Source organism: Sinocyclocheilus rhinocerous, unplaced genomic scaffold, assembly GCF_001515625.1.
Source record: "Sinocyclocheilus rhinocerous isolate Xijiao unplaced genomic scaffold, SAMN03320098_v1.1 scaffold349, whole genome shotgun sequence".
Classification (NCBI taxonomy): domain Eukaryota; kingdom Metazoa; phylum Chordata; class Actinopteri; order Cypriniformes; family Cyprinidae; genus Sinocyclocheilus; species Sinocyclocheilus rhinocerous.
Window position 1 is genome coordinate 1,192,962 of NW_015637137.1, and position 16,042 is coordinate 1,209,003.

Here is a 16,042-nt window from a genome sequence, read left to right on the forward strand (position 1 = left end):
CTATTCAATGATTGATTGAAATCATAATGCAAAACCTGATATTTATCTAACCAAAAATATCTAAACCTTGACAAAAAGTAGTCTTTTAGAATGTAGTCTTTTAGAATGTCTAAATATATATCTAAAAGTAAAACCTAATAAAATGAAGAAATTATGTCTAAAAAACAATGGGAATCCAAAGGCCTCTGTCTATATGTATATAGGGAACTATACAGGAGTTTACATGATATTACACAAGTTTTTATTTTTTTTATGCCACCAGATGGCACAATTCTCACTTCAAAAAATTGATTTTAAATGTTTTCACTGTTTTAACATGAAATATTGCATTTATTGAAAAATAATAAATAAATAAAAATATATTAATTCTAATGGAAAAAAAATTGCTAATTAAAATTGTATAAATATTGCATAGTATCATAAAATCCCCTCAAAACTCTAAATAATAATCAAAAAATATTATTAAACAAAAATGTATTACACTGATTTTCCTGGGGAAAAAAAGATACATTTCAAGGCTTCGGTCACTTTTGACCGCGAAGGAGCCAAGTGTGACCCCTAAACGAAGAGGCCCAGAGGGTTAAATTGTCTTAAAAATAGCAAACCTACAAATGCAAAAATTGCTCAAGTCAGCAATACACAGCCTACACAAGGAGCAAATGTGCTCTTTGGGAATCAGCCATTCATTCTCTCTCACAAACACACAATACAAATGCCTTTATCCTTTTACACTGTTTAAATGTGGATTAATGTTTGCTCCCACTGCAGAGATAAAGGTACATCTTTTGTATCTTTTGTACAACACTTTGTTTAATGGTTGTTGAGATCAAAGCATCTAAAGAACACAGCAGCCATAGTGAAGGTTTGCGATCTTCCATGAAAGTGGGCAGAAGCTACAACATTGCTTTTAAAAATATAGTGAGATTGGTTCATTGACTTTTCTCTCCTACACTCTTAAAAATAAAGCTGCTTCAAAAGGTTCTTCAAGCGATGCCATAGAAGAACCATTTTTGGTTCCACAAAGAACCATTCAGTCAAAGGTTCTTTAAAGAACCATCTCTTTCTTACCTTTTTATAATCTGAAGAACCTTCTTTTGCCTCAAAGAACCTTTTGTGAAACAGAAAGGTTCTTCGGATGTTAAAGGTTCTTTATGGAACCATTTAGACAAAAAGGTTCTTCTATGGCATCGTGAAGCACCTTTATTTTTAAGAGTGTATGTGGCTGGAGGAGAAATTAAATACAAATATGTCTCCTGAGTGACCGTGGAAGCCTGACTATAAAAGGTCTTCACAAGGCCAACACTTCATATGTCAATAAACACGTGATGAAGCACTTCACAGAGAGCAAAACATACAAAAAAAAGTATTAGGGTCGATATACAAATAATGTAAAAAGCAGCAGTAAATAGCAGATTATATCCCTTAGTGCAACATTTAAGTGGTATGGGTTGAAAAAAAATGAAAGAAAAAATATATAAATGCAATAGAAGAACAAATTTGAATGTAAGGCAGCAATGAGCTTATATAATATCGATTTTTAAATATATATAATACGTGTGCAAATAGTGACTGAAAAAAGTCAGCTTAATTATTTCGTAAAAAACATTTAGTCGGTCTGTCCATGTGGCTTGACATAGATATACTTTTAATTAACTGTCTAACCAATGTCTTTATTTACCTATTAAAGACCAAAGCTTTTATTTCAGAGCTTGTGGGCTAGTGTACAGTCATTCTAGTTGTCTTAATGTATTGAGAAGCAAATGGTAGATGATAATCTCCAATTAGCTAGGATGAGTTTGTTGGCGAGTGTACAGAGTGAGGATGGTTGACGCGTCAGCGCAGCAGAAGATGCACTGCGCAATCGCATTGGCTTCCCGTACGATATGAGCTGCTTGGCCACCGCCTTCCATCCATCCGAGCTGCCACCCCTTCGCCGTCTTCCCAGTCCTCCCCACCCCTCAGCATCCCAACCGTGCTACCCACCCCTCAGTCTCCGATGCTGCAAGAAGGATTTCCCCCTCTTCCCGCGGGATACGCACCAAAATCGCTCTCATAATAATGGACTGCGACGCTCGCTGTAAATTGATGCGCTAATGACATTTTATTTAGTCTTCAAATATGAATCATGCGTCTGATATTCCATCTGTGTCTGCTCGCTAGCATATATATTTCCGTGCCATCTTCTATCGCCTCAACCTCAACGGGTGAGTACAATGTTGATCTTGCGTAACTTTATTATTTACATAATGCAATGTCTTTATTGGATATTTGCTATACGTTACGTTGGTGTTTGTGCAAGGTGCTTTTCCAGCGCCTTTAGTTGCGGTAGGAAATCCCAGCTAAACACGCAGGTTCCCTGTGTAGGCTTTGATTGAGCCGCCTCCATTACTTAACTGTGTTTACGGCCGTTTATACATGTCAATCTATGCAGAGGGGGGTAAAAGCTTTTGAAGGCCTCTGTATGTGTTGACAGCCCCATTAGTGTGGTGCCATATGGGAACAGGGTAAGGGCTTAGTAAAGAGCACTGAATCTTAATTCGATTAACATGACAATAGATTATTATTAGCTGACATGGTGCACGTCTAAAGCTTTTACAATTCAGATATCAGATGTCCAAAGATGCAGCTGATAAAGTTGAGAAAAAAACTGATACGATTATGTTTTGCCAATAAGTGTCTCTTATTTCTCTTCTGCCATTACATGTATCATGTCTCGCCCTCTTGTCTTGAATGTGTAATCAGATTTCAGTGTTTTATTTGGTTATCAGCCATAGTGCCTCCGTTCGATACCCTGAGATCTGCACAAGGGAGATCTGTGCGCAGCTTCTCTGCAGCATCACAGGGCTGCAATTGCTGGCACACGTTCATATATAATTGACGGGATCCCTCTCCGAGATGGAGACTGTAAAGCAGTAAACAGCTTCCTCCTGTCCTGCAGTTTCCAGCTCCGTACAGAATGAGGATCTCAGGGATCAGCACGTGTCTGAGACCCCGCGAGAAGCGACAGCAGCAGCACTGGGCAATTCCACGGGAAGAAAAACCGGAGAGCACGAGGTCACGGTCACATATCCCTCCCGGCTCATCTACTACTTGAATGAGGAGTCGGAGAGCACGGATCATGACCTGGACACTCGGGCGAGGAACCAGGCTGGTGATGGACAGGTGAGACATGGGCTGTCTTGCAATGTAAAGATCCCCAGCACTGCATATTTTAGCCCCCACCAAATTCAGATCTTCAACACTCAAACCGCTAGAAGCTGCTGGGAATGGTGCATTATGTCCAAATTCTCAGAGGTGATCCAGGTTCACCGGCCCTCCCTCACAAATCTAACGCACTTTTCGCAAAAGAAGTAGTTTTCACTCCCCCCACTCTCTGTACTGAACAGACGTTGTGGAATTGCATTGTGTACACACTTTCAGTTTACTTTTGCCAGTGCAGTATTTTAGCTGTTTAACAGCACAGCTGTGTGATTTATGATGCTCTAGAGCAGATGTTTTATCTTATAGGTGCACTTAGAGAGATTTGCTCGCTGTGAGTGTGATTTAATGTGTCTGCATAAATGAAATTTTCACAAAAAGATTTTTTGAATAACATTTACAGGCTTTGCTGGCAGGTTTGATATAGTAACATATGTTTGTTTTGTGAAGTGTTAATGAGCCCTTGTTTATCCCCCTGACCGCAGGATGTCCACCTGGCCCAAGCAAGTTTCCAACTGGATGCCTTTGGCACCACATTCACTTTGGACCTTACTTTGAACAAGTAAGTGTTTGTGTGTTTGAGTAGTAGAAGACAGATTTGGTTCCAAAAACACAGAATTGCTCTGTTGATTAGTTGTTTTTTTAAATAGAAAATAGATATATTGCATTAATAGGTGCATGGGGATTTCTTATCTTGCTAAATTTCATTTATCACACAAATTCAGTCATCTCCTCCCTGACAGCACCTTTACATTCAAGGTATTTGTTGAAAAGCAAAGAACATTGTGGTTTAAATATCGTCTGAACTGTGCTGTGTTAAAACTACATTAATTCACAGCATTAGCCTATGGCATCCCAGCTAACAGAGAACATTCTCACAACTTTGACTAACATTTTGGCAAGGTTCTCGACGTTATCAACAAACATTCTTCCAGTATCATTAATATAATATTTGTTCAAAGTTATCTGGACTTTAACAATATTCTCAAAACGTTAGCACAGCAACATTGTTTATTCATCGCTAATGGGACGTTTTTCTGAAATATTTGAATCGGTTGTGCATCAAACTATTTTTAAACATTATCATTCACTAGTTTCAGATGGTTCAGAGAACATTCAAAAGTCTTTTTTTAATTACTTGTAAATGCATTAAGTTACATTTATTTATTTAGCAGATGCTTTTATCCAAAGCAAATTCTAATGAGAAATATCACAAGCAATTTGTCATATAGCCAACAATATTCTTAGTATGCAATACCAGGTTTAGTAGAAAGCTAGATTACGAAACAAGCTAGAGCAAAGGTAAAATGCTGACAAGAGGAGAAAGTATTTTTTGTAGTAAGTGCTTTGGTTGTGGAGTGCTTAAGTGCTTGCGGAAGAGGCGTGTCTTCAGCTGCTCTTTGAAAGTTGTGAAAGTCACAGAAGATGGGGTGCAGGTTGGCAACTCATAGAAAGAATTCTTCATTTATTTCTGCATATATTCTTTTACAAAACGAGTCTTGCATAATTAAAATGAGAATGCAGCAGATTTTTATACTAGGTATCATCTGCTCCTTTCAAAATTCAGAATCACAAATAGTTATCAGATTCCACGTCATATAACCAGGAATAGCCAATACCAGAGATTTTAACTGTTTAAAAGAATGAAATATTTGAATGAAGTTTTTTTCACAATTTATCCACCCTTATATCATCCTAAACCTATAAGACTTATTTCTCCTGTGGAACATGAAAGAACATCTTTTTAAAAATGTCTTAGGGTTTTTAGTCCATAAAATGAAATGCAATGTTTTATCCCATTTAATATGCACATCATTTCACTTAGTCGTTTAGAAAATATTTAAGTCATAAATAAGAATTATTATTGCTGCCTTCTTTATTTTTGTGAGATGAATTATATGCTTGCATGTGTCCATTTTTGCAAGCTAAAATGCATTTAGGCTGATTAATTGTCAGCTTGTGACAGTTATAAAAATAGGATCAGCTGCAACAACAGAAGTGTGTATGATCATGGCATTAAAGGAGTTTTCTTTTTCTGTTTTCTTCAAAAAATGTTTTGGAACATTTGATGGTGAATTCAGCTAGTGATGCTATTGTATATAAATTTATCAAACAACATTCATATAGCCACAATTTGCTCTTTCAAATACATATTTAATGTATTTTATGTATATTAACTATGCTTTAACAAACCTATGTGGCCGAATTACTGCTGCAGCTTCTGATCCACTAACAGTCTGGAGGTCCCATAACTAGAACAGCTGATACAGAAGACAGTGTTCTCCCAATGCATGCTTTTTAAGCACATAGGTGCATGGGATCCGGGGCTGTAGCTTTATTGTTGTGTTGTTGGTGGATAATTAATGCAATATTGCCCCTTTGAATTCTGTCTCTCACTTTGATTTTAGTGATCTGCTCTCTTCAGATTATATGGAAATCCACTATGAGAAAGACAAGCCCGTTCTCTCCAGGGTAAGACACAAAGAGCAGCAAATATCAAACAGACCCCTGAAAATAACTACTACATAGCAGTGATGAATGTGCGTTTGTTTAGGGTGGGGAACACTGCTACTACCAGGGCTGCGTGAGAGGAAAAGAAGACTCCCGTGTAGCTTTATCCACCTGCAACGGGCTTCAGTAAGAAACCTTGCTTTGTTTAAATGTGCATGTGTGAGATAAATAGAGCGTAAGAGAGAAAATCGGACCTGGAGACCTACTGTGAGGCCAGATGGCAGTTGGTACACATGAAAAGATTTGAATGTCACCATGTTAGTGTGTGGTTGAGTGTCACAGAGAGCAGCCAAGGGAGAGAGCAGAGCGTTTGTTCGGCTAGAAAAGCACGCTTGTGGTTTCCGTCTTGTCACTTGACAAGTGATTTGACTCATTGCGGTTTTATCTGTCCTCGTTCCTGTATCCTTTTTCCGATTGACATCCCTGACTCTCTTTTCCCAACCCCCTTCTTGTGCTTCACTCTCCCAGTGGGATGTTTGATGATGGTCATTTTGTCTATCTCATCGAGCCTCTGAAACAGACTCACTCCGTGGTAAGATCACATCATTATAGCTTATCCCTTTTGTTTTGATAGCTCGTCTGCAAATGTCACCACGTTTGTACCTTTTAGGAAACAGAAGCACGACCCCACACTTTGCGCCGAACATCGTCGCTCCATGTGACCTCTGTCCCAGGTGACTGGGGTAAGTGTGCCAAGGTCTTGGTAATAGATATATGGCGAGATATTTTATCCACACCCTCATCTCCATGGTTACCTTATGTCTGTTTCCCTCAGCTGCTGATGACCCAGTTGGGGAAAAAGAAGAGGAGAAACGTATTCTTGCTAGCATGCCTTGGCTAAAGAGAAGGAGGAAAAGAGCTGTAAGAAATGACTCTCAACCTTTTCCATGTGCTCTGCTGTTTTAGCAGAAATGCTACCTTATACTTAAACGTTATGCTTTCTGAATGTATAATTTGTATGGATTTGATTATTTTCCAAGATGCCACGTAACATTTTTGAGGAAATAAAGTATCTGGAAATAATGATTGTCGCTGACCACAACACGGTGGGTTCATCCACAACACATTACTGTACAAGCTTCCTGCATAAATTAACTTAGTCTAAAAAAAATGTCTTTTAATCATTTTTATACATTTCTGAATAAAAAGCACTGAAATTGTTGTAAGTGAACTGTTGAAATGATCCACTAGAAGGCACTGAATACAAATGTTTCCATATTATTCACATACTGCAAAACCAAAAATGTTCACCTTGAAACTTATTTGTTTTTTCATCTCTTGTTATTGCAGTTTAAAAGGCATAAGAGTAAAAAGCATACCAGGAACTTTGCCAAATCAGTGGTCAACTTTGTAGACGCTGTATGTTCACATATTTATTGCTGTAATAATATTTCCCTAATAGTCGCCCAATTTACAGTCATCTTAATCTAAAACTGAAATTATATTCTCTTTAGATTTTTAAGGAGCAGCTGAATACGCGTGTGGTATTAGTAGCTGTGGAGATTTGGACTGACAGGGACCGGATTCCGCTGAGCGTGAAACCACTGGAAATGTTAAGAGATTTTTCAAAGTACAGACAACAGAACATCAACATCAACGCTGATGCCGTGCACCTCTTCACGTGAGTTGCAGTCTCAGTCTTGAATGAGTATGTTGTGGTAGCCTGGTGGTTAAAGATGTTGCCCAGTAACAGAAAAGATTTGGTTCAGTTGTGGGTGTAGAAGAGTAACTGAGAAACTTTAGAATTCTGAATATGTGTGGGTCATTCTCAGGAAATGTGTGTGCTAAGATAATGCCAGACTTAAATCACAATATGTCATTTAACACTGATTAGTGTATAATGCAAAATATAATGCAACTTTCAAAATAAAGCATTACGGTTTTTATGACTGGAATATCAGCCAATTTGCATGTCCTTATTCATCAACATAAAATTTTCAGTTACATTTAAATAAATTAAAAAAAATAATTTTGCTTTTACTGAAAATAAAATATAAAATTTCACTATATAAATATCAATTATTAGTGCATCTGCTTTGGAAAAATCATAGTGGTTTATATTTTTTGTTAAAGCACAGGAACACTGTTCAGTAGAATGATGTTAGATAACAAGCCATTAGGATTGTCTAATAACATGTAATGCAAAACATTTTAACTGTAACACGGTTGACACAAAGCATGTTTTTAAAGTAAAATATGAATTATAGCTTATTAATGAATATATTTTTATTACAGTGTGTGATTTATAAGGCTGCCAGAATTTACCTATTCAAATTACAAATAAATACATTTCAAACTTACTGTGACAGTGTTAAAAATAATATTGCACATTAGTGTTAAGCTTACGATTAGTAATAAAAAAAAAAAACATTTCTGGCACAGATGACAATTTCCTTAGAATAAAGCTGAATACCATTGTTTGGTAATACAGTTACAGAAAAAGGGGAACTGGTGACAATGATAAAGATCTCTTTCTGCTTGCAGGAATGTGACGTTTCATTACGGTCGGAGCGGTGTTGCGTATATTGGTGGTGTGTGTTCCAAAGAAAGAGGAATTGGTGTTAATGAGGTAAGGTTGACACAAGCAGCATTCTGGGTAGACAGACTGGGCAATTTGCTTTAAAACCTTACCTTACAGTCAGTCTAAATGACAAATGAAGTGTCATCTTACCTCTGCTGTGATGCACTGCTGTTTCTGTTCCTGCCTTTCAGTTTGGTAGCACATGGACAATGGCTGCCTCTCTCTCTCAAAGCTTAGCACAGAATCTGGGTATCCAATGGGATCCTGTGATCAGGAGGAGTAAGTTTGTTTCACCTCCTGCTGTCAAACTACTGGATTTCTTACTTGTTTACTGTAAGAGTTAATGATTTAAAGTCAACTCACAGGCTTTCTCACTCACTCTTGTGTTCTCTCAGAGGAGTGCGGCTGCATGGAATCATGGGTGGGATGTATAATGGAAGACACTGGGTATCGTTAAACACACGCATTATTCTATAGCCTCTCCTGACTACCTGTTGGCCATTTTAGCTCCTAGTTTCCTGTCATATTTCTTGATTTGCGTAGGTTTGTTTTTCTCTGTTCTCCTCCGCAGAGTGCAACACCCACGCAGGTTTTCCAAATGCAGCATTACTGACTACAGGAACTTTCTTCTAAGAGGTGGTGCTTCATGTCTGTTTAACAAACCTAACAAGGTAGGCTTGAAGAATAGTGTGGACAACAAGACAATAAAAATGTGAGAAAAACAACATTGTCACCTGCATACACGTGCAGTGGATAACAACGTAATTTTTTTCACAAATATGCAAATGTAAATAAGTGGGGGGTTTTTTTCATGAAAATGTACTCACCGTCAGGCCATCCAAGATGTAGGTAATTTCTTGTTTCATTTTTGGAGACATTTTGGAAACATTTGGAGAAATTTAGGATTACATCACTTGCTCATCACTGAAGCCTTTGCAGTGAATGGGTGCCGTCAGAATGAGAGTCCAAACAGCTGATTAAAAACATTAAGGTAATCTACAAGTAATTCATATGACTTCAGTCCATTAATTAAGCAAAAAGCTGCATGTTTGTAGTAAAGAAATCTATAATTAAGATGTTTTTAAATTCAAACGAGCTGTCTATCCATAATATTGCTTTCACCATTGAAAAAGTCATCTCGTCTGAATCAGGAGAGAAATATGCACAGATCAAGCACCACTGACAAGCAAAAACAGTACAAAAGAGTTCTAAACAAATATGTCAGTAATGTTGATGTTAAAGGACAATAGGCGATGGACTTTTTCACTGGAGGAGGCATTATTATGGATTATAAACTCATTTTGGCCAGAAGTGATGGTTAAAATGGCTAAATGTTGGATTTGTTTCTTATTCAAACATGCGGCATTTCATTTCACAAGATGTTAATTGATGGACTGGAGGTGGGTGGAGTACTTGTGGATCATTGTGATGTTTTTATCTGCCGTTTGAACTCTTATTCTGACGGCACCCATTCACTACAGAGGATCCATTGGTGAGCAAATGATGTAATGCTACATTTCTCCAAATCTGTCTAAATCTTGGATGGCCTGAGGGTGAGTAAATTTTGAGCAAATTTTAAATTTTGGGTGATCTGTTTCTTTAAGGCACAATGGGGCGTGTCACGTCTATTACAAATGTTACTCTCTTATAAATTCTGCTTTCTTGGTGTGCACTTCTGTTTATTAATGTATGCTACGTTTTTGGAGAAGGGTCTGGCTGCAGACTTGCACTTGCACTCTCAGACACTTGCGCTTCCTCAAGTGACGTCACTTGCAGTCTTTGCTACCTGCGACGTCACTTGCAATCGACACAAATCATGAGTGTTGCCAATGGAGACAAGACTGAGAGTGCAAGTGCAACTCTGCAGCCAGACCCTCTTGCGGTTTTGTGCTATTTTGGGATCTTACACTCCAACGAATCTATTTTTGGATCTACGTGCTTTTCTGATTGTTCTGTTCATGTACCTGCAACCCACAAAAAACGGGGGTCTTCAACAGAAAGCTGAAATTGAAACGTTGAAGCGGGTTTGATGTCAGTGGCATCAAATGTCACCGGTTCTCGCGTGTATTGTGATGGAGTGATTGATGTCATTGACATCAAACAAAAATCAAGTACTTACAGTCATCATATATTAGACATGTTCCTGGATGTACTTGTGCTTTGTGTTGGCAGCTCTTTGAGGCTACAGAATGTGGGAATGGTTACGTAGAAGTGGGAGAGGAGTGTGACTGTGGGGCCCGAATGGTAAGCACATTTTTTTTTACATAAGTCATACTTCCATACAGACAACAGCAAAACATAATATTTTGCTAACCTTTTTTGGTCTGTGTGCACGTATTTTATCTGGTTATGCAGGAGTGCTATAAAGACTGCTGTAAAAAATGTTCTTTGTCTAATGGAGCGCACTGCAGTGACGGCCCCTGCTGCAACAGCACATGCCTGGTAAGACACTTTGCTTTTGCCTCACTATTCATCATAACTTCCCCCATCCTCAACTACTGAGTATCTTATAATACACTGAACAGTTGTTTCTCTCAATCCCTGTCCCTGCACCTTTTTCAGTTCTACCCACGCGGATACAGCTGTCGATATGTTGTAAATGATTGTGACATATCAGAGACTTGTTCAGGAGACTCGGGACAGGTCTTGCTATTTCTTTCAATTCTATTCTGTTTTTCCTTTTTTTATGTCAGTAATTTAAATGTGACATTAGAAACATTAAAACATTTTTTAAAGGGGAAATATAACGGTATAAAGGGTTGAACAGAAAGAAAAGCATTTTCGCAGAACCACATAATGAAAGTACACTTCAGCAAAAGCAAAATTTGGGTAGAATTATCCCAAATTTTACAGCCCATTAAAATGTAATGGTGATTAATATGCACATTTTCTGACATTCCCTTGAAAAACAAACATTGCAAATTAAATGAATGTTGTTGTTTTTTATTTCCTTGCATTACACAAATTGAAGTGAGAGTTAATTTGATGAAATGTCCAGTATCTGATTCTTCCTGTAAATAATATTTGTAGTAAGTTATGGCTGCACAATAGGGCACAACTGGCCCCGTTTTCGAACAATGGGCCACTAATTAATTTATGCAGAAGATGCTACAGTTTCTACATGACAATCACAGGGATGATGGTGTTTCGCACAATATACCCCCAAACTTCACTATCTGCCATAACAGAAGGCATGTTATTCACTAAATGACAGCCTGCCTGCAGTTTTAACACTTCTAAAAACTTGAGTAGCAAAAATCCAGTTGTCAGCTGCTACACTCTAAAAAATGCTGGGTTAAAAAGGGACAGACCCAGCTATTAGGTTGTTTTGACCCAGTGGTTTGGTTCAAAACAACCCAATAGCTGGGTTTGTCCCTTTTTAACCCAGCATTTTTTAGAGTGTATCCAGTAACTAAAGTAAATTTCAATAAATATCATAAAAAATACTAAAACATAGATAATGCTGATCTAAATGGTAAAAATACTGTTTTTTAAATAAATTTTTATCATTGAATCAAAAATACTTTGTAAATATCTGCTATTCTTACAGTGCCCCCCTAATCTTCATAAGCAAGATGGCTACTCTTGTCAGCTCAACCAGGTCAGATATATAAATCTATTTAAATACATGGAAGACCAACATTGAAACTATTTTTGATCAAACCCTCTACAAATGGTTTACTACTTTTCCAGGGTCGCTGTTACAGTGGTGAATGTAAGACCCGGGACAGTCAGTGCAAATACATCTGGGGTCCAAGTGAGTGATGCTGATGCCTTCAGAATGCTTCGACTGTTCTTGCCAAAGAAAGCACCTTAAAATAACTGCAATCCACCCACTCTGTCTTTCAATAAATGCTCGCTTGTGTTTCCTCTTTTTCTTTTCTCTGTCTCACTCCCTTCATTCTTTCTGTCTCTTTCTCTTCTCTCAGAGGCTGGAGGGTCAGAGAAGCACTGCTATGAGAAGTTAAATACAGAGGGGACAGAAAAAGGGAACTGTGGGAGAGATGGAGACAAATGGGTGCCCTGCAGCAAACAGTGAGTCAGTTCCCCCAGTTATTTGGAGAGCAGGAATATGCAGCACTATGAAACGTTAATATGGTACAAAACCAGGTAAAGTCTAGATGGCAGCTCTTGTTCTGCAAATGTCTTGGGCATGTGTTTTGCATGTGCTTCTTTACTGTCGAAAATGATGGAAAATGTTGTGTCTTTTTAAGTTTTCTGTAGGTACACCAGGTAATGTTAATGTGTTCTGTTACAGTAATGTTAGAATTAGGGCTTCTCGACTAAATATTAATTTAGAAGCTGAACCTAATCACAGTATCATTTACAGACTTTGCATGGAGGAATTTAACTTTCATCATTGCTCAACAAGTAAAATGAAATAACAAGTGAAGTACTGTCATTTGTGGCAGACTTTAATGCCAAGACATGGAAAATATACATGTGAAATGCATAGGGTATTTACATTGTTTCATTTCCTGTGCATTTTGTGTTAGGAAATATAGAAACATAGAATGTTCTTGTGCAAATGAGATTTGACCATTGCTAGGTTGATCAAACCCCTTAGATGTAAATTTTTTTTACTAATTTTTACCTGAGATTTTAAGTTAAACATATTCAGATATTCCTGGTTCTCTGATGTTGGTTAATGGTAAAATGACATGCAGGTAAACAGATAAAATACTTTTTTTCAGTAAATATTTATTTTTTTCTTTCCTTTTTTAAAATTATTTAGATATACAAAAAATATTTGGTCAAATATGGCAATTTTAGCAGTGATGTGACATTAAATCTTATATGAAAACTGCTGAAATATTTCTCCTGCTGAAACCAACGTCTCCTTCAGGGCTCTTCTTCTTCTAATAATTATTATTATTATATATTGCTGTTTTAATGTACAGTGGTTCTGAAAAATGAAAAAATTCATATTTGATCATTTTAAAAGGATTTTATTTTACGCTACAAGTTATTTAATACCAATATTTATGTATTAAAGTTATTCACTTTCAAACATTCAAACTCTCACACTTTAAACATTTCAAATCCTTGAGCTTTTTTTTCTGCAAGAAATGTGTAAATAAAGTGAACCAAGTGCATGTTACATTCCAAAAATTCATATTTAGCTCACAGCAAATCACATAGAGTTTGTGAGAAGCAGCATTCACTATCAACCGAGCCACTTTGAGACAATGAAGCACTGTATCAAAGTTGTACACAGTTGTATAAGTTGTATAAACAGGCTATACTTGTTTTATTATTGATTAATATTTTATTTTGATTAATTATGCATCCCCATTTATTTGAGTTTTACATTAGATTGGATGAATTAATAGCTTTATATCAGCCCAACCCCCTTCAATTCTATTATGAACCCCCATTTTGGAAACCCTCCAGTTGATAAACCCTATCTTTACCATTACCAGCGATTGGAATGGGTATTTATTTGTGTTAAAAGCCTTGTTTTATTGGCATGGTGTACTCTCATGATGTGTTTATCAGAAGTTACTGATAATATTGGAAACAACTGTGGGTGTAAGGAAATGAGAAGAAGCAGTGAATGCTTGCTAAATGCTGTAAAAGTCTATATGTGAATCCCACATGAAATTTGCAGAACAAAGGTTACAGTCTAGACATGATCACATAACCATCTCTAATCCTTTCCAAATCCTGTGGATTTACAGTGATGTGTTCTGTGGGTACCTGCTGTGCACTAACATTGGGAGAATCCCAAGGATCGGGACCCTGAAAGGTGACGTCACTCCCACCACATTTAACCATCAGGGGCGACTGGTGGATTGCAGGTCTGTTCCTGGATCTCTGCAAATATTCTCCCATTATACTTTAACAAAACTCTTGAGATACTTCTTTCTTTTACCGTAGTGGGGGACACGTGCTGTTGGATGATGACACTGATCTAGGGTATGTGGAAGATGGTACGCCGTGTGGCCCCTCTATGATGTGCCTTGAACGGAAATGTCTACCCATCTCCTCCCTGAACCTCACAGCCTGTCCGTCTGGCCCAGGTGGCCGAGTCTGCTCTTCTCACGGCGTGAGTGAGCACCATCTGACACTCTCTGCTGCTTAGATGAACCTCACACCACAGTCAGCCTTGAAAATAACCCACCAAAGCCAGAAATCCACTCAAATCCAATATTAATCCAGACTTTTAACGTCAGGGATTGAATTCCGCACCTGCATTCCGTTTATATCCAGAGGAATGACAATCTATTCCATAACAATTGAAAATAACACATTGTCATGGGTATCCAATATCTATAAGAAGTGGGTCGATTTTTGTTTTAATTGTTTTCACACTTTTCAATGCCAAGGCCTCTCAAACATGGCATTCCCCTTGTGAGTGACGTCCTTCTTAAAATATAAAGGCAGCTACACTAACGTTCAAAAGTTTCAGGTCAGTAAGAAATGAATACTTTTATTTGGCTTTAAAAATACTTTTTATGTGTGTTAATTTTTTCAAAAGTGACAGTAAAGGCTTTAAAATTTTGACACAATATTTCTAAAAGATATGAACTAAATGGTGTTGTTTTGAACATTCTATTCATCCTTTAAAATCCTGTAAAAAAGTATCAGTTTCCACTTACTATATTAAGCACAACTGCTTTCAACATTAATAATAATAAATGTTTCTTGAGCTCCAAATCAACATGTAATAAAGAAATCAATTTTATTAAAAAATTTAAATAGAGCAGTTATTTTTACACTCTAAAATGATTTCACAATATTGCTGTTTTTACTTTATTTTGATCAGATAAGTGCAGCCTTTGTGAGCATTTTTTTTTCAAAACATTAAAACCAAAACCAAACTTTGAACAATAGTATGTGTATTTTAAACCAATTTTATTATAGCGTAAAAAAATCTTATCAATCATAAATTGTAATTGTGATATTATCAAATATTATTGAACATTACTGTATTCATAAAACCTGAAGAGAAACATTTCCAATTAAATTCAAATTTTTTTAATAAAATGATTTTTCAGCACATGTACAAACTGTAAAATAAAAAATTTAGAAATACTTTTTAGTTAAACTGGCTATTCTGTAAATATTAAGCCGAGGCTTACAGGCTTACCTTTATCATCACTGTGTTACACATTATCACACATGAGTTTTTGTCCCACTCTTTCAGGTGTGCAATAATGAAGCAACCTGCACCTGTGATGCTACATGGGCAGGAACTGACTGCAGCATGCACGACCCCCCAAAAGAGCCGCCCGTCATCGAGGACCCAGGTCCCAAGGGTTCGTGACCTCTCAATTATTTAAACCTAAAAAAAACGTGTATATGTATATATATATATATATTGTATATATATATATATATATATATATATATGCCATATACATACAAAGAATTTACAGCCTAATCCTCAAACACTCCCCCAGCAAGAGGGAGATCCTGTGATCCCCTGTGTGTACGTGTGGTTGTGTGTACGTGTTCTCCTAGTGGCTTTGTCCGTTGTGTTGAATGTGATGGTGCATTGTAATTTTTGTTGTGTAATTGGACTGATTGATTGGTATATCTCTTATTTTCTCCTCTCCCTTGGCTGCTATTATCATGGATATTTTTATTATCACCCTGTGTTAATGGAGTGTTGCGGTGCTTCCCTTTCTGGTCCATGTGGGGCATTAAAACTGACTGCAGCATGCACGACCCCCCAAAAGAGCCGCCCGTCATCGAGGACCCAGGTCCCAAGGGTTCGTGACCTCTCAATTATTTAAACCTAAAAAAAACGTGTATATGTATATATATATATATATTGTATATATATATATATATATATATATATAT

The 16,042-nt window shown here is 37.1% G+C and overlaps 1 protein-coding gene across 4 annotated transcripts in view; it reads left to right on the top strand.

Moving 5' to 3' along the window:
• The first annotated feature begins 1,882 nt into the window (after positions 1-1,882).
• adam23a (ADAM metallopeptidase domain 23a) overlaps positions 1,883-16,042 on the top strand; it is a 20,165-nt gene continuing 6,005 nt past the window's right edge. For all 4 annotated transcript variants that reach the window (XR_001640944.1, XM_016563393.1, XM_016563392.1 and 1 more), the window contains exons 1-24: positions 1,883-2,204; positions 2,939-3,162; positions 3,684-3,760; positions 5,607-5,670; positions 5,753-5,835; positions 6,178-6,241; positions 6,320-6,392; positions 6,485-6,570; positions 6,690-6,755; positions 7,000-7,068; positions 7,164-7,330; positions 8,194-8,278; positions 8,422-8,509; positions 8,626-8,677; positions 8,802-8,901; positions 10,403-10,474; positions 10,586-10,672; positions 10,793-10,873; positions 11,781-11,831; positions 11,924-11,987; positions 12,160-12,265; positions 13,912-14,031; positions 14,111-14,279; positions 15,381-15,492. Coding sequence is in view for 3 of the 4 variants with exons in the window: in XM_016563393.1 (XP_016418879.1) it covers positions 2,126-2,204; positions 2,939-3,162; positions 3,684-3,760; positions 5,607-5,670; positions 5,753-5,835; positions 6,178-6,241; positions 6,320-6,392; positions 6,485-6,570; positions 6,690-6,755; positions 7,000-7,068; positions 7,164-7,330; positions 8,194-8,278; positions 8,422-8,509; positions 8,626-8,677; positions 8,802-8,901; positions 10,403-10,474; positions 10,586-10,672; positions 10,793-10,873; positions 11,781-11,831; positions 11,924-11,987; positions 12,160-12,265; positions 13,912-14,031; positions 14,111-14,279; positions 15,381-15,492 (2,239 nt within the window). In the remaining variant the exon portion in view is untranslated. The remainder of the gene's footprint in view (positions 2,205-2,938; positions 3,163-3,683; positions 3,761-5,606; positions 5,671-5,752; positions 5,836-6,177; positions 6,242-6,319; positions 6,393-6,484; positions 6,571-6,689; positions 6,756-6,999; positions 7,069-7,163; positions 7,331-8,193; positions 8,279-8,421; positions 8,510-8,625; positions 8,678-8,801; positions 8,902-10,402; positions 10,475-10,585; positions 10,673-10,792; positions 10,874-11,780; positions 11,832-11,923; positions 11,988-12,159; positions 12,266-13,911; positions 14,032-14,110; positions 14,280-15,380; positions 15,493-16,042) is intronic.